Source organism: Pimephales promelas, chromosome 8 (assembly GCF_988280905.1).
Source record: "Pimephales promelas chromosome 8, fPimPro1.hap1.1, whole genome shotgun sequence".
NCBI classification, from domain to species: domain Eukaryota; kingdom Metazoa; phylum Chordata; class Actinopteri; order Cypriniformes; family Leuciscidae; genus Pimephales; species Pimephales promelas.
This window is the reverse complement of record NC_142776.1, coordinates 1166559-1192154: the sequence shown is the minus strand read 5'-3', so window position 1 is coordinate 1192154 and position 25596 is coordinate 1166559. Positions and strand designations below refer to the sequence as shown.

Sequence of the window (25596 nt, the reverse complement as noted above, 5' to 3'; positions counted from 1 at the left end):
CACACACACACACACACACACACACACACACACACACACACAATCACACTCACTCACACACACACTCAAAAAACTCGTTAAATTTTTAGAAAAAAGTTAAAATACAATATCGAGAATAAACTCCTCAAATATTGAGAATAAAGTCGTTGTGTTTCGAGAAAAAACTCGTTAAATTTCTTAACATTTTTTAAAAATATAATCTTGAGAATAAACTCATCAAAAAGTCGTGTTTCGAGAAACAACTCGTTAAATTTTGAGAAAAAAGTGGAAATAATCGTGAGAATAAACTCATTAAATAGACTTTGATTTTCTATGTTTTAGACCCCAAATTATCTTGCAAAATATATATCTTGTATAAAATGTTTAGTTTTATTTACAGTAAAATCAAAGCCTTAATTTTTTTGAAGTGGTTTCTTTTTATTTCAAATTATTGGAGAAGTGAAAGCAAATTTAGGCCTGTATTTCAAAGAATACACGAATTACAACCATTTAAGTTCAGATCGGAGCAAAAAAAACTAACAAAAAAGAGAGAAGATGGTGACGGTTAACCGGTTAAACATCAATAGAGTGTTTCCAATCAAACTCCAGGACTATGGAAGAAATGCTGCTTCACTTTCATTTATGTACTTCATTTATATACTACGTCAGTTTGACTGTGTGTGTGTGTGTGAGAGAGAGTGTGTTAGTGTGTTTGAAAGCTTTTACAATGTCATTCAATCGTGATGTAAGTTGTGCTTCCTTTTGGTCATGATCCAAGAACCTTTGGTGTCCGAGGCTGACCAGAGAGAGAGAGAGAGAGAGAGACACACTGAGAGAGAGAGAGAGACGGGTGGGGGGTTCTTATCTCAGGCCTGCAGGCACTTTTTTTACTCTTATCAACATCAACATATTGTACAAGTACATCCTCCAGTCCAGCAAAGAGAGGAAATCTCTCTCTCCCTCTCTCTCTCACTGTCTCTCGCCCTCTCTCTCTGTCTCTTTCTCTGTCTCTCACCCACTCTCTCTCTCTCCCTCTCACTGTCTCTCGCCCTCTCTCTCACCCCCTCTCTCTCTCTCTGTCTCTTTCTCTGTCTCTCACCCACTCTCTCTCTCACTCACTCTCTCTCTCGCCCTCTCTTTCTCTATGTCTCTCTCACCCAATACTAGTTGAGCTCCCCTGGTGTCCCACTTGAGCACCGTGCGTGTGTGTGTGTGTGTGTTGGTGTTGGTGATGGGAGGGGGGGGGCATCTCTTACATCAGCACATGTTCCAGTCGCCTGTCATTCCTGCAGTCGCATCTCTAAACCTCACTGGAGAAACTGGCGGAGAACAGCGCTCAGGAACGGGAAGGAAGTGCAAGGAGTGTGTGTGTGTGTGTGATCGCTTCGGAGACGGCGTGAACACGAGACGCATCGACGACGGCGAAACAAATACGGTGAGTGAGCGCAGCTCTTCATCACACACTCCCTGATCTGAGGCACGGCTCTGAGGAACTTCATACGGTTGCTCCGCACTGACACTCCTCTCGCATGTGAGACTGGGATATTCGGATTGTTCTGCAACTTCTTTGATGATAAAGTTCCTGAAAACTGACGTGGACATCAAAGACTCGACGACAGACGTTTAACGCCAGAAAAACCTGAGCTGTGAAATATGTGAGGGGTCTGAAAACACACGGACCTTCTTAAAATGAGTTTGCTGTAAATCTTCTGATGGATCTCTAAGAGTCAGGCTTTATGAAAACAGTTAATCTGGACAGAAAGAGGAACCGAATGTCAGGAATAGCAGTCGATGTTTGCAGAACTGCGTCTGTGTGAGATCTGAGCCGTTTCATTGATCATGTCTGTCATAGCGATCGATCAATCGACCAATCGGGGACCGATGTCAGTCTTGATCTCTAGACGGCAGGATGACTGACAGATGATTATAATTTGGAAACATCAAAACTAACCCTGAACACGGATAGCGGCTGATCCTGATGATCTCAGAAAGGCAAATCCTGACATATTCACATTGTTGTTGTTGTTTTTTTTTTGCAGTTCTGAATGTAGAAACATGCAGAAGAGGATTAAGGCCAAGCAATAATAAAATAAAACCATCTCGAGATTAAAGTCATTATAATGTGAAATTAAACGTGTTAAATTTAGAGAAAAAAGTATAAATACAATCTTGAGAATAAACTCATCAAATATAGAGAATAAAGTCGTTGTGTTTTGAGAAAAAACTTGTTAAATTTAGAGAAAAAAGTATAAATACAATCTTGAGAATAAACTCATTAAATATTGAGAATAAAGTCGTTGTGTTTCAAGAAAAAACGTATTAAATTTAGAGAAAAAAGTATAAATACAATCTTGAGAATAAACTCATCAAATATTGAGAATAAAGTCGTTGTGTTTCAAGAAAAAACGTATTAAATTTAGAGAAAAAAGTATAAATACAATCTTGAGAATAAACTCATCAAATATTGAGAATAAAATCATTGTGTTTCGAGAAAAAACTTGGTAAATTTCGAGAAAAAAATTGTTACATTTAGAGAAACAAGTATAAATATAATCTTGAGATTAAACTCATCAAAAAGTCGTGTTTCGAGAAACAACTCGTTAAATTTCGAGAAAAAAGTGGAAATAATCGTGAGAATAAACTCATTAAATTTCGAGAACAAACACAGTGACTTTATTCGCGAAATTTAATCAGTTTATTCTCAAGATTGTATTTAGATTTTTTTCTTCCTCTAAATTTAACAATTGAATGTTTTCATTTTTTTTATTATTGTTTGGCCCTAATCCTCTTCCGTAGAAACATGATTTATTATCATCATAGCCTGTAAAGTTTTAACAGTGAATCCTCTTAAAGATCCATCTGTGTTCGTCACTCCTGATCTCACGATGATAGTCTGGAAATGAACCGCTCTGTTTTTATTTCTCACTCGTCGGGGTTTAATAAACTAGTCGAGTTCAGTCCGTCAGCAGTGAATGTTTGCAGGTCACCGAACTGGATGAAACACACAGAAGTGATTTCAGTAAATCAACTTTAAAGGTGAAACTAGTATATTATATAAGTGAGATATTTCAAGCCTTTATTTGTTATCATTTTGATGATTATGGCGTACAGCTTATGAAAACAACAAATAAAGGCTTCAAATATCTCACTTTGCATGTAATGAGTCTATATAACATATTACTTTAAGTTGAATTACTGAAATAAATGAACTTTTGTACATTATTCTAGTTTCACCTGTGTGTGTTTATATATATATATATATATATATACAGGCGCTGTGGAGGAAACAGTGATGTGATCGTCCAGCTCAGTTCAGTTCTCATATATTGGTGTCAATGCAGGAGATCAATAATATTGTTGAATATTATATTAAATGTCCCCAACTAAGCAACCGAAACCGAAAACCCATCAGTGACAGAATGGAGAACCCAGACTCAGTCGCTCAGTTCTCCTCTGGCCAACGAGCGAACAGCGTATGATCATCATTCAGGCAGCATTACAGGTCAGAGGTCAGATTAAGGCCCAGTTACAGCATTCCCAGAGCACAACCATCACATGCAGTCACCATGGACCAGTTGTAGTTCAAAAGTGCTTAAAGTTGGTTTCAAGAGTTTCCAGAACCTCACTCCTGTTGGTAGACCCCAAAATGACATCACACCTTTCACACCGTTCTTTCTGTATATCAGGGCTTTAGTATTTTCTTTAAATGATGTTTTTGGCCTTTTTGTGCCTTTCTTGGAAAGGACTGTAGAGATTTGGAGGGAAATGGATCAAAGTATCTCGAGCTGGGAATCGAACAGCACGATAACCACGAGGCTATTGGCGGTGACCATATCTGTGCTTAATAATATCATAATGTGACTTCTGCCTTTTGTGAACTTAAACGGCCTTTTTTTGTTTAGGTCCTAAAAGCAGCGACTCGATCTGCAGACCTCCACATGAGGAGCGATGAGATTAATCTGAGAGCTTCCGGAGATCTCGGGTCATGATGGAGAAAAGCGAGTCTCCCGTCTCACCCTCCCCGCCGGTCCTCCAGCACGCCAGTCCTGCGCGGACGGGATCGCCCGACGCTAACGTAGAGAGCCGCACGGACGCGACTGACCCGGAGGCCGCCGCAGCCGAGCCGGATGCGGCCACACCTCAGCGCGTGTCCCCGATCTCCTCGACGTCAATCCCTCCCAACGTCCCGGTGATCAGCCTGGCTCACAGCAAACCCCCCCTGCCCCCGATGACGGCCCTGCACCCGGTGCCCCCCCCCCTCCGGCACGGCCCCGTGGAGCTGAGACTCGCTCACCTGTCCGGCGCTGGACCCCCGGCGGCCCTCCTGCCGCCCGCCTTCCTGCACACACACCCCTTCATCAGCAGGTCAGCAATCAAACACACTGTTTTTTTTTTTTTTACATATTTTTATTGAAATACTTGGAATATAACAAGAACATTCCAAAAAACATAATATTTTTTATAAACAGGTGAAACTCGAAAAATTAGAATATCATGCAAAAGTTCATTTAATTCAGTATTATTATTATTTATTTATCATTATTATTATTGTTTTTTTTCTGCGAGGGGGGTGCATTAAGCTGGGATAAAGGGGTGAAAAAACATTGACTGATGTTCATGTTCAATAAAAAGCAAAAAAAAAAAAAAAAAAAACATTCCAGGATTTTCTCTATATAATGGACTTCAATGGGAACCAAAAGGTTCAAGGTCCAAAAGGGAGTTTCAGTGCAAACTGTTCAAACGACACCAGACGATGAATGAACAAATCTTTTCCAGAGTCAACTCGTTCATTTCGTTCGTTGAATGAACCAAATAACACGAAAAAAGATTCATTCATTTTGATGAAGGAGTTCGAACAGAAGAGTCAGGAACGCGCATCACAGAACAGAGCAAGGCGAGCATTTGAGCTTATAAAACTTAAACTTTATTATTTATTAAATGAGCGATTGTTTCGCTTGATAAGACCCTTATTCATCGTCTGGAATCATTTAAAGCCCTTTGAACAGTTTGCACTGAAACTCTCATTTGGACCTTGAACCGTTTGGTCCCCATTGAAGTCCATTATATGGAGAAAAATCCTGGAATGTTTTCATCAAAAACCTTCATTTCTTTTCGACTGAAGAAAGAAAGACATGGACATCTTGGATGACATGGGGGCGAGTAAATTATCAGCTAAAGTTAAAGTTTTTTTTTTAAAGTGAACTACTCCTTTAATAGATGTTTAAACCATCGCACAAGCATAGACTAGTCATCAATCAGATAACAAAGAAATGAAATGAGTGAAGAAATGAAATCAAACACATTGTAATCACTGTTTACTTTGTGTACATGATGTAGTATCACACATCTGATGTGATCATGATGTAGTATCACACATCTCGCAAGTTATTTTGGCAAAAAATGACATGTGCCCAAATTCAGGGTTAATTTGGTAAGAAGTGTGTTACTCATAGCCGGACTATATTAAATGATGGAGAATTGATGGCTATTGCTTGCTGGGCTTCGTCAGCTGGAGACCCAAATCAGGACAGGAGTGTGTGAAAGTGGACGAAAGAGACGGATTAAAACACCAAACGGGAATGTGTCCCTCGTCTGCTTGTGAACCGATCCACCAAACGCATCTTAATACCAGAGCCGACTGGTCGACTGGTATAAGCAGACTGACTCACTGAAGTCAGATCTATCCGAGACGTGCGGCGGTAATGAGGACCGAACGACAGGCGTCACGTTTGTCCAATCAGTGGCAGACGCTCATCAAACGCTCCAGATTGCTTTTATAGATCCTCATCTGCAGTGTTTTCTCTCTTCCCCTCAGCTCTTTCCTCGGACCGTCTGGAAGCTTCGGGATCTTCAGTAACGCCCGTGTGAAGAGACGGCCGCCCGCACACTTCGAACTGGACCTCAATGACGGTACATCATTAAATCAGTGGATGTTTTGTGTTCAAGGGTGTGTGTCACGAGTCGAGACATATCGCGATACTCCAAGACATGGTAAAAGGTTAACAAGAAGAATATACTGTTGATTCAAATGCTACATTTGATATTACAGTGTGTGTGTGTTAATGGATAACAATAACAATATTCATGATTCTGAAGCTGAAAATACAGAATTATTGGGAACACTTCACTTGATGTGACATATGAAGGAGGTTTCAAGGTGTCATTCACTGAATTATGACATTTTTAATGCAAATATGACATTGTTTGAGATGTCTTTCTTATGAAAACTTTACCAAGACAACATAAATTGTCATAAACATGACATAGCAGATTAATTATTATATAAAACTTAAGAAAGCTCTTAGCTTTATGGGTTAACATTACATTAAACTGTCGTGTGGTTGGCTTTGACATTGGTTGTCGTGAGGCCGTTGAATATTGTTCGTGACCTCAACTACAGTGAATTTGTCATTAAAAAGTTATAATGGCTTCATGACAGCCAATTATATGGCTTCAAAACCAGCCACCTGACAGTTTAATGTAATGTTAACCCATAAATCTAGGTGGTTTCTTAAGTTTGATCATTAATCTGTTAGCAGGTTGTGTTGTCTTAGTAATGTCAAGTTGACAGGTTATGATGTATTGGTTTATTTGTGTTCAAAATGTCATTATTGAGCGAATTACACTTAATGACAGACAGTTGTCATAAACATGCATAAACCCTCCTTCATATTCATAACATGGGTCATGTCAGTCTTATGCAGCACACCCCTTCAAGTGAAGTGTTACCGAATTATTTTAGACCAACATGCTTTTACTCTGACTAGGACACTGGTAACATCAGATATTTTACATTATCAGGACCACAAATATTCCCCAGTTGCATTATTATACATTATATTGCAATAAAATGCTCAAACGTATTAAGAATCAATGGTTCATAAATGTGTGAACCTGGTCATTTTAATAAATTCATCTTGTGGACTAGATGTAAAAACCAATTAAAATAGGACAGAACTACATAAAAAATAACATGCATTTTGTATGATTTGTTTAAAATCAGTCACATTTTCACAGACGTTTTCCTGCAACGGTCTCTCACATGTGGTTCTCCTTCAGGTCCTCCTCAGAAGTTGGCCCGGCGGGTCTTCACCAACAGCCGCGAGCGCTGGCGGCAGCAGAACGTAAACGGCGCTTTCTCCGAGCTCCGCAAACTCATCCCGACCCACCCGCCCGACAAGAAGCTCAGCAAGAACGAGATCCTGCGACTCGCCATGAAGTACATCGACTTCCTCGTGGAGCTGCTGAACGACCAGACGAGCGACCAGACGGGGAAAAGCTCGGCGGATCCGGACGGGAGGAAGGACGAAATCCACGGCAAAAACAGAGACTCTACGGACTCCATGATGGTGTCGTCGGGATCCAGCTGTTACGGGGACACGGACAGCGAGGAGAGCTCAGGGTCCTCGAACCTGCGGCGTCGAGACCAAGCACACCGGGATCACGGAGAAGAAGGTTCGGGAACAGATACTGGCGGTCACAGCAAGCACTTACCAGCGGTGACTACACCACAAACCAACACACTGGATGTGGGAGTTTAACCCTCGACACGTATAAACCGCAGACTGTGTAAAAATATGGACGTGACGTTTTGAAGAGCATTTTTGAAGCCCAAAGTGGGCGGATAAACGAATGTGCGGCGAAGCAGAGGTGACGCTAATGCTAATAGTGTCACTCAAGTGGCCACGCCCTTAATCATGCAGAACTTTAAGGCTTAATATAATTTAAACGGTTGAGTTATACAAATATTCACCCCCGTCACAGTCGTCATGAAGGGCAGCATTAGCGATATAGACCAAAACCACTTTTATCATCCGGACTGGAAACGTGTGTTTTCCTGCTGTAAAGTTGGCCACTTTAACATGCGGGTCTATGGGAGTGAGTCTCTCCTGCAGCGCCTCTAGTGGCCAGTGGAGGAACTGCACTTGGATGCCGCTTGAAATAAACATTGACATTTTGTGTGGAATTACAACGAATTTACTATTTTAAATTCACGCTTGTGTTCCTGGTCCACGTTTCGTGCGTCACTTCTCCATTTAATTTCCTCTCTCTGATATGTCGAGGAATAAATAGAGTGTGTGGGTTCCTCACGGGTACCTCAAACTTCACCGCAGTCTCAAGCGCTCTGACTGGATTATTTAATAAAGCGTCGATGGTTTGACTCTTTCGCTGTTTAAAGCTGAACTGAAGACATGAGAGTCTCGTGGACGATCTAATGATGCCAGCTCACGTTGGACGTTTCAACCGTGTGGCTTGCGTTCAATTGATCTTGTTTTTAATAAAATAAGTTTCAGAATTATTTCTCTCATTTTCATTTGCTTATAAACCCAGGAAGCTTTTAGTGCTAGTGTAAGATAATGACGGGCGACGGATGAGCATTAGGTGTGTGATTGACCCACTGAGGATGATGGGAAATGGCGTAATGAGTGTTAGAGCACAAAACACACTCACACACTGATCTTTATTCAGGTTAAATGTGATCGGATGGTTTTATGTCTCCTCCAGTCTGTCTGAAACAACCTGATGATACAACGAGCGCTTGTGGACGAAACGATCCCTGGATCTGACAAGGAAAGGTTTTCAGGTTAGTGACATCATTCGAGGGTGCGATGTCATTTTTGGAATCGTTTTTTCCAAATAGAATGTAACGACATCATCACAGAAAACCGTTTTAAAAGCATTGAAATTAAATTCTATGAGTAAGCTCTGTTCGGATCTCTGTACTAGTATATGCTCAGTTAATGGTTTGTAAAAGAATATCTTAATTAATTAACTTAAATCAAAGCAAAATTAGTATTTTTCTGACCCAATTGGCAGATATTCTTTCTTGTTTTAAGCATAAACTCACTTAAGTTTGATATTTCCTTCTGGAAACAAGACTTAATGGAGTAGTTCACTTTAAAAAAAACTTTTGCTGATAATTTACTCACCCCCATGTCATCCAAGATGTCCATGTCTTTCTTTCTTCAGTCGAAAAGAAATTAAGGTTTTTGATGAAAACATTCCAGGATTTTTCTCCATATAATGGATTTCAATGGGGTCCAAATGCAAATGCAACCAGCGCAAACTGTTCAAAGGGCTTTAAACGATTCCAAACGATGAATAAGGGTCTTATCAAGCGAAACGATCGCTCATTTAATAAATAAATAACAAGTTTTATAAGCACAAATGCTCGCCTTGCTGTGTTCCGTGATGCGCATTCGTGACTCTCCTGTTCGAACTTGTTTATCAAAATGAATGAATCTTTTTTCGAGTCATAATTCAGTCAACGAACAAAATGAACAGAGCAAGGCGATCATTTGAGGTTATGAAACTTAAACTTTGTTATTTATTTTTTAAGAGACCGCTCGTTTCGCTTGATAAGACCCTTATTCATCGTCTGGAATCATTTAAAGACATTTGAACAGTTTGCCCTGAAACTCTCATTTGGACCTTGAACCGTTTGGACCCCATTGAAGTCCATTACATGGAGAAAATCCTGGAATGTTTTCATCAAAAACCTTAATTTCTTTTCGACTGAAGAAAGAGACATGGACATCTCGGATGACATGGGGGTAAAAAAAATTAACTTAATTCAAAGCAAAATGAGTATTTTTCTGACCCAATTGTCAGATATTTTTTCTTGTTTTAAGCATAAACTCACTTAAGTTTGATAGTTCTTTCAAGACTTAATATCTTAAACCGTTTTGCGAATTTTAAAATGTTTAGATTTGTACCGGAAAACGACAGAACAATTTGACACTTCGAGTGCTAAAAAAAAAGTACAATACAAAACACTGAGTAAAGCTAATGCGCAACATAGAAATAGAGAAAGAGCAGCAGAAGTGTATTGCACAATCCCATGTGTATAAATAGTCCCACACGCAATGGAAAAATACTGAAGAACATTATTTTCTGCAGTGTTTTGATTAAAGGTTAGTACATTTATCTATATTCCATAGAAAATAAGTATTTTTTGATTTCATGTAGACTTTAAGCAGTGCTTCAGAGAGTTTGTTTTTCTGTAGCATGCAGCGGCGTCACTCATTGTGTTCCTCCGTCAGTCGTCAGATGGGATTAGGATTTTCCAGGATTTTTCGTCACAGACTGGGACAGGAAAATCATTTTGCTAAAAAAAAAAAAAAAGGCCCGTCCGGTAGCCGGATGCAGTTCATCCATGACAGAATCACGAGAATCCGAGCGGGATGGAAAAACCGACGCTGTTCAGCCGTGTTGTGTTTTTCCCACTGCAGCTGTGTGTGTGTGTGGGGGGTCAGAGGTCATCTGTGGGTATCTGACTGTATTTCTCTCGTCGGATCAGGTGTCAGGAAGCATGTACAGTTGCTGCTGTCTCATCGCCAGCCAACACACTTCCTGACATGGACCACGAGTTATGAAAAGATGGGAAGAAAGAAAAAGTGAAAATCATGCTCTCCATTTCAGCCATCCGCCACACACACTCCTGCGGCCCGCATGCAGGAAGGCAGACTTGCGTAACGCTCGGTTGAATGACACGCCACAAACGCCCGCGTGTGTCACGTGACGGGACGGTTCAGGGATACGCGGGGTTTCCCGTCTCTGATACCGAGGCCTCTGGGGGGGGGCAGAGAACCTGTGGGTGTGTGAGACGGTGAGATAAACCCCCTGATGTCGCTGCAGCAGGGCATTATGGGTACCACACCCTCTCGCTGGCACGGCGCTCGGCCACCTGCAGTTTCATCACGCTCGCAGTGGTTATGCCATCCCTGATGACACTGAGCACTTCCTCAGGCCAAGGTCTCTCACGCACACACACACCCTCTAATATTGTTACCCAACCGGTGATTCAAGACATTGTGACAGACGTGTAAAACTGAAGAATAAAAATCTTAAAGAGGTCATATGATGCTTTTTAAAGGGGAAATATCATGAAAACCCAGTAACGTTGCTTTGGTGAGTCTTTTCTCCAAGTATGACAAAAAAATAAGCCAATCAGATTTCGCTCCTTCTGACGTATGAAGAGGATCTTATTATAATATTCCCGCCCTTAACCCATTCAGACCCTGTGTCCATTACAGTGGACATCACATGTCAGCCCCCTTTCTTTAACTTCTGGAGCATTTCACCTAGTTTAAAGCCTGCAGTCCATGGTTTTGACGTTTGTCATCCAATCAAATACCAGTAAAGCTCTGCATGTAGTAATTATATATATATAAAAAAATCTCTACATTGAAGAGAAGCATGGCAGCACTTCACTCCAAACAACATTTTCTAAGGTGTATTTACCTTTTGTATATATTTTTGCCAGTATTTCATAGTTTGTATGTAAAATAGAAAGATTGAACTTATTAATTAAAGTTAAAAATCGACTGTAGAATTGCACGTTTTAAATCAGGATTTTTTTAAATGTGTCTGTCCATTAAGATTCTGATAGAAGGCCATGAGACTTTCACATGAGTGCAAAAATGGAGGCTCTAGACCCTTCCAGAGCTGAGATATCGAAACTCAAAATTTCGACCCGAAAAAAAACCAACAGTGTTACCCCTTTCGTTTTTTTTCATTTTCGGGCGAAAAATTAAGTTTCTCCAATCTTCTCAAAACTCTGGATTCTGATAGAGGGCCACGAGACTTTCACCTGAGTGCAAAAATGGAGGCTCTAGACCCTTCCAGAGCTGAGATATCGAAATTCAAAATTTCGACCCGAAAAAAAAACGACAGTGTTACCCCTTTTGTTTTTTTTCATTTTTGGGCGAAAAATTAAGTTTCTCCAATCTTCTCAAAACTCTGGATTATGATAGAGGGCCACGAGACTTTGACCTGAGTGCAAAAATGGAGGCTCTAGACCCTTCCAGAGCTGAGATATCAAAATTCAAAATTTCGACCCGAAAAAAAAACGACAGTGTTACCCCTTTCGTTTTTTTTCATTTTTGGGCGAAAAATTAAGTTTCTCCAATCTTCTCAAAACTCTGGATTATGATAGAGGGCCACGAGACTTTGACCTGAGTGCAAAAATGGAGGCTCTAGACCCTTCCAGAGCGGAGATATCAAAATTCAAAATTTCGACCCGAAAAAAAAACGACAGTGTTACCCCTTTCGTTTTTTTTCATTTTTGGGCGAAAAATTAAGTTTCTCCTATCTTCTCAAAACTCTGGATTATGATAGAGGGCCACGAGACTTTGACCTGAGTGCAAAAATGGAGGCTCTAGACCCTTCCAGAGCTGAGATATCAAAATTCCAAATTTCGACCCGAAAAAAAACGACAGTGTTACCCCTTTCGTTTTTTTTCATTTTCGGGCGAAAAATTAACTTTCTCCAATCTTCTCAAAACTATGGATTCTGATAGAGGGCCATGAGACTTTCACCTGAGTGCAAAAATGGAGGCTCTAGACCCTTCCAGAGCTGAGATATCGAAACTCAAAATTTCGACCCGAAAAAAAACGAGTGTTACCCCTTTCGTTTTTTTTTCATTTTTGGGCGAAAAATTAAGTTTCTCCAATCTTCTCAAAACTGTGGATTATGATAGAGGGCCACGAGACTTTGACCTGAGTGCAAAAATGGAGGCTCTAGACCCTTCCAGAGCTGAGATATCAAAATTCAAAATTTCGACCCGAAAAAAAAACAACAGTGTTACCCCTTTCGTTTTTTTTTCATTTTTGGGCGAAAAATTAAGTTTCTCCAATCTTCTCAAAACTCTGGATTATGATAGAGGGCTGTGAGACTTTGACCTGAGTGCAAAAATGGAGGCTCTAGACCCTTCCAGAGCTGAGATATCGAAACTCAAAATTTCGACCCGAAAAAAAACGACAGTGTTACCCCTTTCGTTTTTTTTTTCATTTTTGGGCGAAAAATTAAGTTTCTCCAATCTTCTCAAAACTCTGGATTATTATAGAGGGCCACGAGACTTTGACCTGAGTGCAAAAATGGAGGCTCTAGACCCTTCCAGAGCTGAGAAATCAAAATTCTAAATTTCGACCCGAAAAAAAAAACGACAGTGTTACCCCTTTCGTTTTTTTTTCATTTTTGGGCGAAAAATTAAGTTTCTCCAATCTTCTCAAAACTCTGGATTCTGATAGAGGGCCACGAGACTTTGACCTGAGTGCAAAAATGGAGGCTCTAGACCCTTCCAGAGCTGAGATATAAAATTCAAAATTTCGACCTGAAAAAAAAACGACAGTGTTACCCCTTTCGTTTTTTTTTCATTTTTGGGCGAAAAATTAAGTTTCTCCAATCTTCTCAAAACTCTGGATTATGATAGAGGGCCACGAGACTTTGACCTGAGTGCAAAAATGGAGGCTCTAGACCCTTCCAGAGCTGAGATATCAAAATTCAAAATTTCGACCCGAAAAAAAAACGACAGTGTTACCCCTTTCATTTTTTTTCGTTTTCGGCCGAAAAATTAAGTTTCTCCAATCTTCTCAAAACTCTGGATTATGATAGAGGGCTGTGAGACTTTGACCTGAGTGCAAAAATGGAGGCTCTAGACCCTTCCAGAGCTGAGATATCAAAATTCAAAATTTCGACCCGAAAAAAAACGACAGTGTTACCCCTTTCGTTTTTTTTTATTTTTGGGCGAAAAGTTAAGTTTCTCAAAACTCTGGATTATGATAGAGGGCCACGAGACTTTGACCTGAGTGCAAAAATGGAGGCTCTAGACCCTTCCAGAGCTGAGATATCAAAATTTAAAATTTCGACCCGAAAAAAAAAACGACAATGTTACCCCTTTCGTTTTTTTTCGTTTTCGGCCGAAAAATTAAGTTTCTCCAATCTTCTCAAAACTCTGGATTGTGATAGAAGGCCATGAGACTTTCACCTGAGTGCAAAAATGGAGGCTCTAGACCCTTCCAGAGCTGAGATATGGAAACTCAAAATTTCGACCCGAAAAAAAAAACGACAGTGTTACCCCTTTCGTTTTTTTTCATTTTTGGGCGAAAAATTAAGTTTCTCCAATCTTCTCAAAACTCTGGATTCTTATAGAAGGCCATGAGACTTTCACCTGAGTGCAAAAATGGAGGCTCTAGACCCTTCCAGAGCTGAGATATCAAAATTCAAAATTTCGACCCGAAAAAAAAACCGACAGTGTTACCCCTTTCGTTTTTTTTCATTTTTGGGCGAAAAATTAAGTTTCTCCAATCTTCTCAAAACTCTGGATTATGATAGAGGGCCACGAGACTTTGACCTGAGTGCAAAAATGGAGGCTCTAGACCCTTCCAGAGCTGAGATATCAAAATTCAAAATTTCGACCCGAAAAAAAAACGACAGTGTTACCCCTTTCGTTTTTTTTCATTTTTGGGCGAAAAATTAAGTTTCTCCAATCTTCTCAAAACTCTGGATTATGATAGAGGGCCACAAGACTTTGACCTGAGTGAGAAAATGGAGGCTCTAGACCCTTCCAGAGCTGAGATATCAAACTTCAAAATTTCGACCCGAAAAAAAAAAAACGACAGTGTTACCCCTTTCGTTTTTTTTCGTTTTCGGCCGAAAAATTAAGTTTCTCCAATCTTCTCAAAACTCTGGATTATGATAGAGGGCTGTGAGACTTTGACCTGAGTGCAAAAATGGAGGCTCTAGACCCTTCCAGACCTGAGATATCGAAATTAAAAATTTCGACCCGAAAAAAAAAAACGACAGTGTTACCCCTTTCGTTTTTTTTTTTCATTTTTGGGCGAAAAATTAAGTTTCTCCAATCTTCTCAAAACTCTGGATTATGATAGAGGGCCACGAGACTTTGACCTGAGTGCAAAAATGGAGGCTCTAGACCCTTCCAGAGCTGAGATATCAAAATTCAAAATTTCGACCCGAAAAAAAAAACGACAGTGTTACCCCTTTCGTTTTTTTTCGTTTTCGGCCGAAAAATGAAGTTTCTCCAATCTTCTCAAAACTCTGGATTATGATAGAGGGCTGTGAGACTTTGACCTGAGTGCAAAAATGGAGGCTCTAGACCCTTCCAGAGCTGAGATATCAAAATTCAAAATTTCGACCCGAAAAAAAAATGACAGTGTTACCCCTTTCATTTTTTTTTCATTTTTGGGCGAAAAATTAAGTTTCTCCAATCTTCTCAAAACTCTGGATTATGATAGAGGGCTGTGAGACTTTGACCTGAGTGCAAAAATGGAGGCTCTAGACACTTCCAGAGCTGAGATATCGAAATTCAAAATTTCGACTCGAAAAAAAAAAAACGACAGTGTTACCCCTTTCGTTTTTTTCGTTTTCGGCCGAAAAATTAAGTTTCTCCAATCTTCTCAAAACTCTGGATTATGATAGAGGGCTGTGAGACTTTGACCTGAGTGCAAAAATGGAGGCTCTAGACCCTTCCAGAGCTGAGATATCAAAGTTCAAAATTTCGACCCGAAAAAAAAACGACAGTGTTACCCCTTTCGTTTTTTTTCGTTTTCGCCGAAAAATTAAGTTTCTCCAATCTTCTCAAAACTCTGGATTATGATAGAGGGCCACGAGACTTTGACCTGAGTGCAAAAATGGAGGCTCTAGACCCTTCCAGAGCTGAGATATCAAAATTCAAAATTTCGACCCGAAAAAAAAAAAACGACAGTGTTACCCCTTTCGTTTTTTTTCGTTTTCGGCCGAAAAATTAAGTTTCTCCAATCTTCTCAAAACTCTGGATTATGATAGAGGGCTGTGAGACTTTGACCTGAGTGCAAAAATGGAGGCTCTAGACCCTTCCAGAGCTGAGATATCGAAACTCAAAATTTCGACCCGAAAAAAAAAACGACAGTGTTACCCCTTTTGTTTTTTTTCATTTTTGGGCGAAAAATTAAGTTTCTCCAATCTTCTCAAAACTCTGGATTATGATAGAGGGCCACGAGACTTTGACCTGAGTGCAAAATTGGAGGCTCTAGACCCTTCCAGAGCTGAGATATCAAAATTCTAAATTTCGACCCGAAAAAAAAAACGACAGTGTTACCCCTATCGTTTTTTTTCATTTTTGGGCGAAAAATTAAGTTTCTCCAATCTTCTCAAAACTCTGGATTATGATAGAGGGCTGTGAGACTTTGACCTGAGTGCAAAAATGGAGGCTCTAGACCCTTCCAGAGCTGAGATATCAAAATTCAAAATTTCGACCCAAAAAAAAAAAAACGACAGTGTTACCCCTTTCGTTTTTTTTCGTTTTCGGCCGAAAAATTAAGTTTCTCCAATCATCTCAAAACTCTGGATTATGATAGAGGGCTGTGAGACTTTGACCTGAGTGCAAAAATGGAGGCTCTAGACCCTTCCAGAGCTGAGATATCGAAACTCAAAATTTCGACCCGAAAAAAAAACGACAGTGTTACCCCTTTCGTTTTTTTTCATTTTTGGGCGAAAAATTAAGTTGCTCCAATCTTCTCAAAACTCTGGATTATGATAGAGGGCCACGAGACTTTGACCTGAGTGCAAAAATGGAGGCTCTAGACCCTTCCAGAGCTGAGATATCAAAATTCCAAATTTCGACCCGAAAAAAAAACGACAGTGTTACCCCTTTCGTTTTTTTTTTTCATTTTTGGGCAAAAAATTAAGTTTCTCCAATCTTCTCAAAACTCTGGATTATGATAGAGGGCCACGAGACTTTGACCTGAGTGCAAAAATGGAGGCTCTAGACCCTTCCAGAGCTGAGATATCAAACTCAAAATTTCGACCCGAAAAAAAAAAACGACAGTGTTACCCCTTTTGTTTTTTTTCATTTTTGGGCGAAAAATTAAGTTTCTCCAATCTTCTCAAAACTCTGGATTATGATAGAGGGCCACAAGACTTTGACCTGAGTGCAAAATTGGAGGCTCTAGACCCTTCCAGAGCTGAGATATCAAAATTCTAAATTTCGACCCGAAAAAAAAAAACGACAGTGTTACCCCTTTCGTTTTTTTCATTTTTGGGCGAAAAATTAAGTTTCTCCAATCTTCTCAAAACTCTGGATTCTGATAGAGGGCCACGAGACTTTGACCTGAGTGCAAAAATGAAGGCTCTAGACCCTTTCAGAGCTGAGATATCAAAATTCAAAATTTCGACCCGAAAAAAAAACGACAGTGTTACCCCTTTCGTTTTTTTTCATTTTTGGGCGAAAAATTAAGTTTCTCCAATCTTCTCAAAACTCTGGATTATGATAGAGGGCCACGAGACTTTGACCTGAGTGCAAAAATGGAGGCTCTAGACCCTTCCAGAGCTGAGATATCAAAATTCAAAATTTCGACCCGAAAAAAAAACGACAGTGTTACCCCTTTCGTTTTTTTTTCATTTTTGGGCGAAAAATTAAGTTTCTCCAATCTTGTCAAAACTCTGGATTATGATAGAGGGCCACGAGACTTTGACCTGAGTGCAAAAATGGAGGCTCTAGACCCTTCCAGAGCTGAGATATCAAAATTCAAAATTTCGACCCGAAAAAAAAAACGACAGTGTTACCCCTTTCGTTTTTTTTTCATTTTTGGGCGAAAAATTAAGTTTCTCCAATCTTCTCAAAACTCTGGATTATGATAGAGGGCCACGAGACTTTGACCTGAGTGCAAAAATGGAGGCTCTAGACCCTTCCAGAGCTGAGATATCAAAATTCAAAATTTCGACCCGAAAAAAAAACGACAGTGTTACCCCTTTCATTTTTTTTCATTTTTGGGCGAAAAATTAAGTTTCTCCAATCTTCTCAAAACTCTGGATAATGATAGAGGGCCGCGAGACTTTGACCTGAGTGCAAAAATGGAGGCTCTAGACCCTTCCAGAGCTGAGATATCAAAATTCAAAATTTTCGACCCGAAAAATAAAACGACAGTGTTACCCCTTTCGTTTTTTTTCGTTTTCGGCCGAAAAATTAAGTTTCTCCAATCTTCTCAAAACTCTGGATTATGATAGAGGGCCACGAGACTTTGACCTGAGTGCAAAAATGGAGGCTCTAGACCCTTCCAGAGCTGAGATATCAAAATTCAAAATTTCGACCCGAAAAAAAAAACGACAGTGTTACCCCTTTCGTTTTTTTTCATTTTTGGGCGAAAAATTAAGTTTCTCCAATCTTCTCAAAACTCTGGATTATGATAGAGGGCCACGAGACTTTGACCTGAGTGCAAAAATGGAGGCTCTAGACCCTTCCAGAGCTGAGATATCAAAATTCAAAATTTCGACCCGAAAAAAAAAAACGACAGTGTTACCCCTTTCGTTTTTTTTTCGTTTTCGGCCGAAAAATTAAGTTTCTCCAATCTTCTCAAAACTCTGGATTATGATAGAGGGCCACGAGACTTTGACCTGAGTGCAAAAATGGAGGCTCTAGACCCTTCCAGAGCTGAGATATCAAAATTCAAAATTTCGACCCGAAAAAAAAACGACAGTGTTACCCCTTTCGTTTTTTTTCATTTTTGGGCGAAAAATTAAGTTTCTCCAATCTTCTCAAAACTCTGGATTATGATAGAGGGCCACAAGACTTTGACCTGAGTGCAAAAATGGAGGCTCTAGACCCTTCCAGAGCTGAGATATCAAAATTCAAAATTTTCGACCCGAAAAAAAAACGACAGTGTTACCCCTTTCGTTTTTTTTCGTTTTCGGCCGAAAAATTAAGTTTCTCCAATCTTCTCAAAACTCTGGATTATGATAGAGGGCCACGAGACTTTGACCTGAGTGCAAAAATGGAGGCTCTAGACCCTTCCAGAGCTGAGATATCAAAATTCAAAATTTCGACCCGAAAAAAAAAACGACAGTGTTACCCCTTTCGTTTTTTTTCATTTTTGGGCGAAAAATTAAGTTTCTCCAATCTTCTCAAAACTCTGGATTATGATAGAGGGCCACGAGACTTTGACCTGAGTGCAAAAATGGAGGCTCTAGACCCTTCCAGAGCTGAGATATCAAAATTCAAAATTTCGACCCGAAAAAAAAACGACATTAGCCGCGTTTCCACTGCCGGGCCAGGGCCGGGCCGTGCTAGTGCGTGCCAGGGCCAGTCGCGTTTCCACTGTCACTTCCGGGGCTTGATCGGGGCTTCCTCAGGGCCAACGGCCAGGATTTCTGGCCCGTCGAATACCTTGGGCCAGAGGGGGCCAGCTCGGGCTAGAGGCGTGCTCAAGGTAAAAGGCGGAGTTTATCGGTGTTATGGAACGTTATGATCTGAAGCAAGATGCACATAGGGGTGTCCATGTTTAACCGATTAACCGTTTAAAATTGCATAACATTTTAATTTGAACTGTAGGCCTATGCCAAATGCTGCGCAAAAATATATAGGCTACATATCGACGAATTTTCAGATATTTGTTTGATTTTTTTTTGGCCCTTAAACATTTAAAATATTTGACAAATTAATATGAAAAAAAAATTTATATTTTACTGGTTTTCTGAGGCCAAATTAGAACCTGGAAATGATATTTTCCCCGCAGTGCTGAATGAGAAGAGCCGTAACCACAGCCTACAGAAAGGGGATTTATGGGTGATTTATAGGCTATAATAAATGTGTCTGATAATAAAATAATATAAAATAACGAGGCATTAATTGTTTATTAATAAACTATTGTTTTCTAAATGATTTTCAGCTAAAAACATATCTCCATCTCCGGATGCACATTTAGAGAGAAATTAAGCTACATAAACATAGAAGATATTGGCTTTCGATTCGAATTTGTTCGTTTTAAATTGGACATTTAAAGCTTTAATCTACAAAGGATATAACCCCTGTAGACTAAAGCTTTAAATGTCCAATTTAAAACGAACAAATTCGAATGCGGTGGCTGTTTCAGGTCTCGCGCTTCAGTTCACGGAGATCATGAAGCGCGCCTTGATTAATTGTTAAAGCACAACGTTTTCTTGTTATAAATAAATTTATTTGCGAATAATGTATTATTATTTTCTGTATGACCAGAAATTAAAGAGTATTTTAAGTTTTTTTCCACTGAAAGAAATGCAATAAAACTGTTCACATGGGCGTCTCGCAGCCATCAGTGCGTGCTCCACACACACTGGATATGCGCTGATATTTGTCAAAAATATTGTGTTTATTTGTGCTCTGTTCCTTTTTTGGATAAAGGCGTCCTCTACATATGCAGCCTAATAAAATGTTACAATAATGATGATGATGGTTATTGTTATTATTATTATTTGCAGACACGGAGTTTTTGTGAAATTGACGTTTTGCTTAGCTATTTTCAATTGGCAATTTCAGTTTGAAGGGTGATGGAAATGGGGCTTTAACTGCTCGTACTTGCTGCGTTTTATTTCTATAAATTAATTTCGTTTCAAATGGGGTCCAATCAGTTATTAAAGGTGTTAAAAATTTACTCTGTATCTCGAGGTTGCGGCGCGCACACTATGCACCGAGTATTAACCGATGGGCCTCGGTTAACGATTAATGAATAACTTGAAAACGTGCCCGCAGCCCTACTTGTTATATCGCGCAAAAAATCGCTGCTTGAAATGGAGAATCGCCTGTACTGGTCTCGGGACACTATTGCAGCCACTACGGCAGTTGAGTTCATATACATGCTATCTTCCTAATTTAAAAAATAAATTAATTCATAATACCCGCTGAAATGGGTTGGGTTTTATGACGTTTGATCCTGAAAGGCGTGTTAGGGGTGGGGTCTGGGGCAGCGCTGTGGGGCTACTGGCCCGGCAGTGGAAACGCAAGCCCGGTGCTTGAGGCCCGAGGCCACTAGCTCGGCCCGGCTCGCTGTTAGCTCTGGCCCAGCCCTAGCCCGGCAGTGGAAACGCGGCTAGTGTTACCCCTTTCTTTTTTTTTCATTTTTGGGCGAAAAATTAAGTTTCTCCAATCTTCTCAAAACTCTGGATTATGATAGAGGGCCACGAGACTTTGACCTGAGTGCAAAAACGGAGGCTCTAGACCCTTCCAGAGCTGAGATATCAAAATTCAAAATTTCGACCCGAAAAAAAAACGACAATGTTACCCCTTTCGTTTTTTTTCATTTTTGGGCGAAAAATTAAGTTTCTCCAATCTTCTCAAAACTCTGGATTATGATAGAGGGCCACGAGACTTTGACCTGAGTGCAAAAATGGAGGCTCTAGACCCTTCCAGAGCTGAGATATCAAAATTCAAAATTTCGACCCGAAAAAAAAAACGACAGTGTTACCCCTTTCGTTTTTTTTCATTTTTGGGCGAAAAATTAAGTTTCTCCAATCTTCTCAAAACTCTGGATTATGATAGAGGGCTGTGAGACTTTGACCTGAGTGCAAAAATGGAGGCTCTAGACCCTTCCAGAGCTGAGATATTAAAATTCAAAATTTCGACCCCAAAAAAAAAAAACGACAGTGTTACCCCTTTCTTTTTTTTTTCGTTTTCGGCCGAAAAATTAAGTTTCTCCAATCTTCTCAAAACTCTGGATTATGATAGAGGGCTGTGAGACTTTGACCTGAGTGCAAAAATGGAGGCTCTAGACCCTTCCAGAGCTGAGATATCAAAATTCAAAATTTCGACCCGAAAAAAAAAACGACAGTGTTACCCCTTTCGTTTTTTTTCATTTTTGGGCGAAAAATTAAGTTTCTCCAATCTTCTCAAAACTCTGAATTATGATAGAGGGCCACGAGACTTTGACCTGAGTGCAAAAATGGAGGCTCTAGACCCTTCCAGAGCTGAGATATCAAAATTCAAAATTTCGACCCAAAAAAAAAAACGACAGTGTTACCCCTTTCGTTTTTTTTCGTTTTCGGCCGAAAAATTAAGTTTCTCCAATCTTCTCAAAACTCTGGATTATGATAGAGGGCTGTGAGACTTTGACCTGAGTGCAAAAATGGAGGCTCTAGACCCTTCCAGAGCTGAGATATCGAAACTCAAAATTTCGACCCGAAAAAAAAACGACAGTGTTACCCCTTTCGTTTTTTTTCATTTTTGGGCGAAAAATTAAGTTTCTCCAATCTTCTCAAAACTCTGGATTATGATAGAGGGCCACGAGACTTTGACCTGAGTGCAAAAATTGAGGCTCTAGACCCTTCCAGAGCTGAGATATCAAAATTCCAAATTTCGACCCGAAAAAAAAACGACAGTGTTACCCCTTTCGTTTTTTTTCATTTTTGGGCGAAAAATTAAGTTTCTCCAATCTTCTCAAAACTCTGGATTATGATAGAGGGCCACGAGACTTTGACCTGAGTGCAAAAACGGAGGCTCTAGACCCTTCCAGAGCTGAGATATCAAAATTCAAAATTTCGACCCGAAAAAAAAAACGACAGTGTTACCCCTTTCGTTTTTTTTCATTTTTGGGCGAAAAATTAAGTTTCTCCAATCTTCTCAAAACTCTGGATTATGATAGAGGGCTGTGAGACTTTGACCTGAGTGCAAAAATGGAGGCTCTAGACCCTTCCAGAGCTGAGATATCAAAATTCAAAATTTCGACCCGAAAAAAAAAACGACAGTGTTACCCCTTTCGTTTTTTTTCATTTTTGGGCGAAAAATTAAGTTTCTCCAATCTTCTCAAAACTTTGGATTATGATAGAGGGCCACGAGACTTTGACCTGAGTGCAAAAATGGAGGCTCTAGACCCTTCCAGAGCTGAGATATCAAAATTCCAAATTTCGACCCGAAAAAAAAACGACAGTGTTACCCCTTTCGTTTTTTTTCATTTTTGGGCGAAAAATTAAGTTTCTCCAATCTTCTCAAAACTCTGGATTATGATAGAGGGCCACGAGACTTTGACCTGAGTGCAAAAATTGAGGCTCTAGACCCTTCCAGAGCTGAGATATCAAAATTCAAAATTTCGACCCGAAAAAAAAAAACGACAGTGTTACCCCTTTCGTTTTTTTTCATTTTTGGGCGAAAAATTAAGTTTCTCCAATCTTCTCAAAACTCTGGATTATGATAGAGGGCTGTGAGACTTTGACCTGAGTGCAAAAATGGAGGCTCTAGACCCTTCCAGAGCTGAGATATCAAAATTCAAAATTTCGACCCGAAAAAAAAATGACAGTGTTACCCCTTTCGTTTTTTTTCATTTTTGGGCGAAAAATTAAGTTTCTCCAATCTTCTCAAAACTCTGGATTATGATAGAGGGCCACGAGACTTTGACCTGAGTGCAAAAATGGAGGCTTTAGACCCTTCCAGAGCTGAGATATCAAAATTCAAAATTTCGACCCAAAAAAAAAAAACGACAGTGTTACCCCTTTCGTTTTTTTTCGTTTTCGGCCGAAAAATTAAGTTTCTCCAATCTTCTCAAAACTCTGGATTATGATAGAGGGCTGTGAGACTTTGACCTGAGTGCAAAAATGGAGGCTCTAGACCCTTCCAGAGCTGAGATATCGAAACTCAAAATTTCGACCCGAAAAAAAAACGACAGTGTTACCCCTTTCGTTTTTTTTTCATTTTTGGGCGAAAAATTAAGTTTCTCCAATCTTCTCAAAACTCTGGATTATGATAGAGGGCCACGAGACTTTGACCTGAGTGCAAAAATTGAGGCTCTAGACCCTTCCAGAGCTGAGATATCAAAATTCCAAATTTCGACCCGAAAAAAAAACGACAGTGTTACCCCTTTCGTTTTTTTTCATTTTTGGGCGAAAAATTAAGTTTCTCCAATCTTCTCAAAACTCTGGATTATGATAGAGGGCCACGAGACTTTGACCTGAGTGCAAAAACGGAGGCTCTAGACCCTTCCAGAGCTGAGATATCAAAATTCAAAATTTCGACCCGAAAAAAAAAACGACAGTGTTACCCCTTTCGTTTTTTTTCATTTTTGGGCGAAAAATTAAGTTTCTCCAATCTTCTCAAAACTCTGGATTATGATAGAGGGCTGTGAGACTTTGACCTGAGTGCAAAAATGGAGGCTCTAGACCCTTCCAGAGCTGAGATATCAAAATTCAAAATTTCGACCCGAAAAAAAAAACGACAGTGTTACCCCTTTCGTTTTTTTTCATTTTTGGGCGAAAAATTAAGTTTCTCCAATCTTCTCAAAACTTTGGATTATGATAGAGGGCCACGAGACTTTGACCTGAGTGCAAAAATGGAGGCTCTAGACCCTTCCAGAGCTGAGATATCAAAATTCCAAATTTCGACCCGAAAAAAAAACGACAGTGTTACCCCTTTCGTTTTTTTTCATTTTTGGGCGAAAAATTAAGTTTCTCCAATCTTCTCAAAACTCTGGATTATGATAGAGGGCCACGAGACTTTGACCTGAGTGCAAAAATTGAGGCTCTAGACCCTTCCAGAGCTGAGATATCAAAATTCAAAATTTCGACCCGAAAAAAAAAAACGACAGTGTTACCCCTTTCGTTTTTTTTCATTTTTGGGCGAAAAATTTAGTTTCTCCAATCTTCTCAAAACTCTGGATTATGATAGAGGGCTGTGAGACTTTGACCTGAGTGCAAAAATGGAGGCTCTAGACCCTTCCAGAGCTGAGATATCAAAATTCAAAATTTCGACCCGAAAAAAAAAATGACAGTGTTACCCCTTTCGTTTTTTTTCATTTTCGGGCGAAAAATTAAGTTTCTCCAATCTTCTCAAAACTCTGGATTATGATAGAGGGCCACGAGACTTTGACCTGAGTGCAAAAATGGAGGCTCTAGACCCTTCCAGAGCTGAGATATCAAAATTCAAAATTTCGACCCGAAAAAAAAACGACAGTGTTACCCCTTTCGTTTTTTTTCATTTTTGGGCGAAAAATTAAGTTTCTCCAATCTTCTCAAAACTCTGGATTATGATAGAGGGCCACGAGACTTTGACCTGAGTGCAAAAATGGAGGCTCTAGACCCTTCCAGAGCTGAGATATCAAAATTCAAAATTTCGACCCGAAAAAAAAACGACAGTGTTACCCCTTTCGTTTTTTTTCATTTTTGGGCGAAAAATTAAGTTTCTCCAATCTTCTCAAAACTCTTGATTATGATAGAGGGCCACGAGACTTTGACCTGAGTGCAAAAATGGAGGCTCTAGACCCTTCCAGAGCTGAGATATCAAAATTCAAAATTTCGACCCCCCAAAAAAAAAAACGACAGTGTTACCCCTTTCGTTTTTTTTCGTTTTCGGCCGAAAAATTAAGTTTCTCCAATCTTCTCAAAACTCTGGATTATGATAGAGGGCTGTGAGACTTTGACCTGAGTGCAAAAATGGAGGCTCTAGACCCTTCCAGAGCTGAGATATCGAAACTCAAAATTTCGACCCGAAAAAAAAAACGACAGTGTTACCCCTTTCGTTTTTTTTCATTTTTGGGCGAAAAATTAAGTTTCTCCAATCTTCTCAAAACTCTGGATTATGATAGAGGGCCACGAGACTTTGACCTGAGTGCAAAAATTGAGGCTCTAGACCCTTCCAGAGCTGAGATATCAAAATTCAAAATTTCGACCCGAAAAAAAAACGACAATGTTACCCCTTTCGTTTTTTTTCATTTTTGGGCGAAAAATTAAGTTTCTCCAATCTTCTCAAAACTCTGGATTATGATAGAGGGCCACGAGACTTTGACCTGAGTGCAAAAATGGAGGCTCTAGACCCTTCCAGAGCTGAGATATCAAAATTCAAAATTTTGACCCGAAAAAAAAACGACAATGTTACCCCTTTCGTTTTTTTTCATTTTTGGGCGAAAAATTAAGTTTCTCCAATCTTCTCAAAACTCTGGATTATGATAGAGGGCCACGAGACTTTGACCTGAGTGCAAAAATGGAGGCTCTAGACCCTTCCAGAGCTGAGATATCAAAATTCAAAATTTCGACCCGAAAAAAAAACGACAGTGTTACCCCTTTCGTTTTTTTTCGTTTTCGGCCGAAAAATTAAGTTTCTCCAATCTT

The 25596-nt window shown here is 39.8% G+C and overlaps 1 protein-coding gene across 1 annotated transcript; it reads left to right on the top strand.

Annotated features, from left to right (window-relative positions):
* The first annotated feature begins 820 nt into the window (after window positions 1-820).
* Window positions 821-8278, top strand: lyl1 (LYL1 basic helix-loop-helix family member). The gene is given in 5 exon segments (XM_039656548.2): window positions 821-1414; window positions 3882-4344; window positions 5795-5889; window positions 7039-7379; window positions 7381-8278. Coding segments are annotated over 4 exon segments (918 nt in total). The 5' UTR covers window positions 821-1414; window positions 3882-3964; the 3' UTR covers window positions 7483-8278.
* The last annotated feature ends 17318 nt before the right edge of the window (window positions 8279-25596 follow it).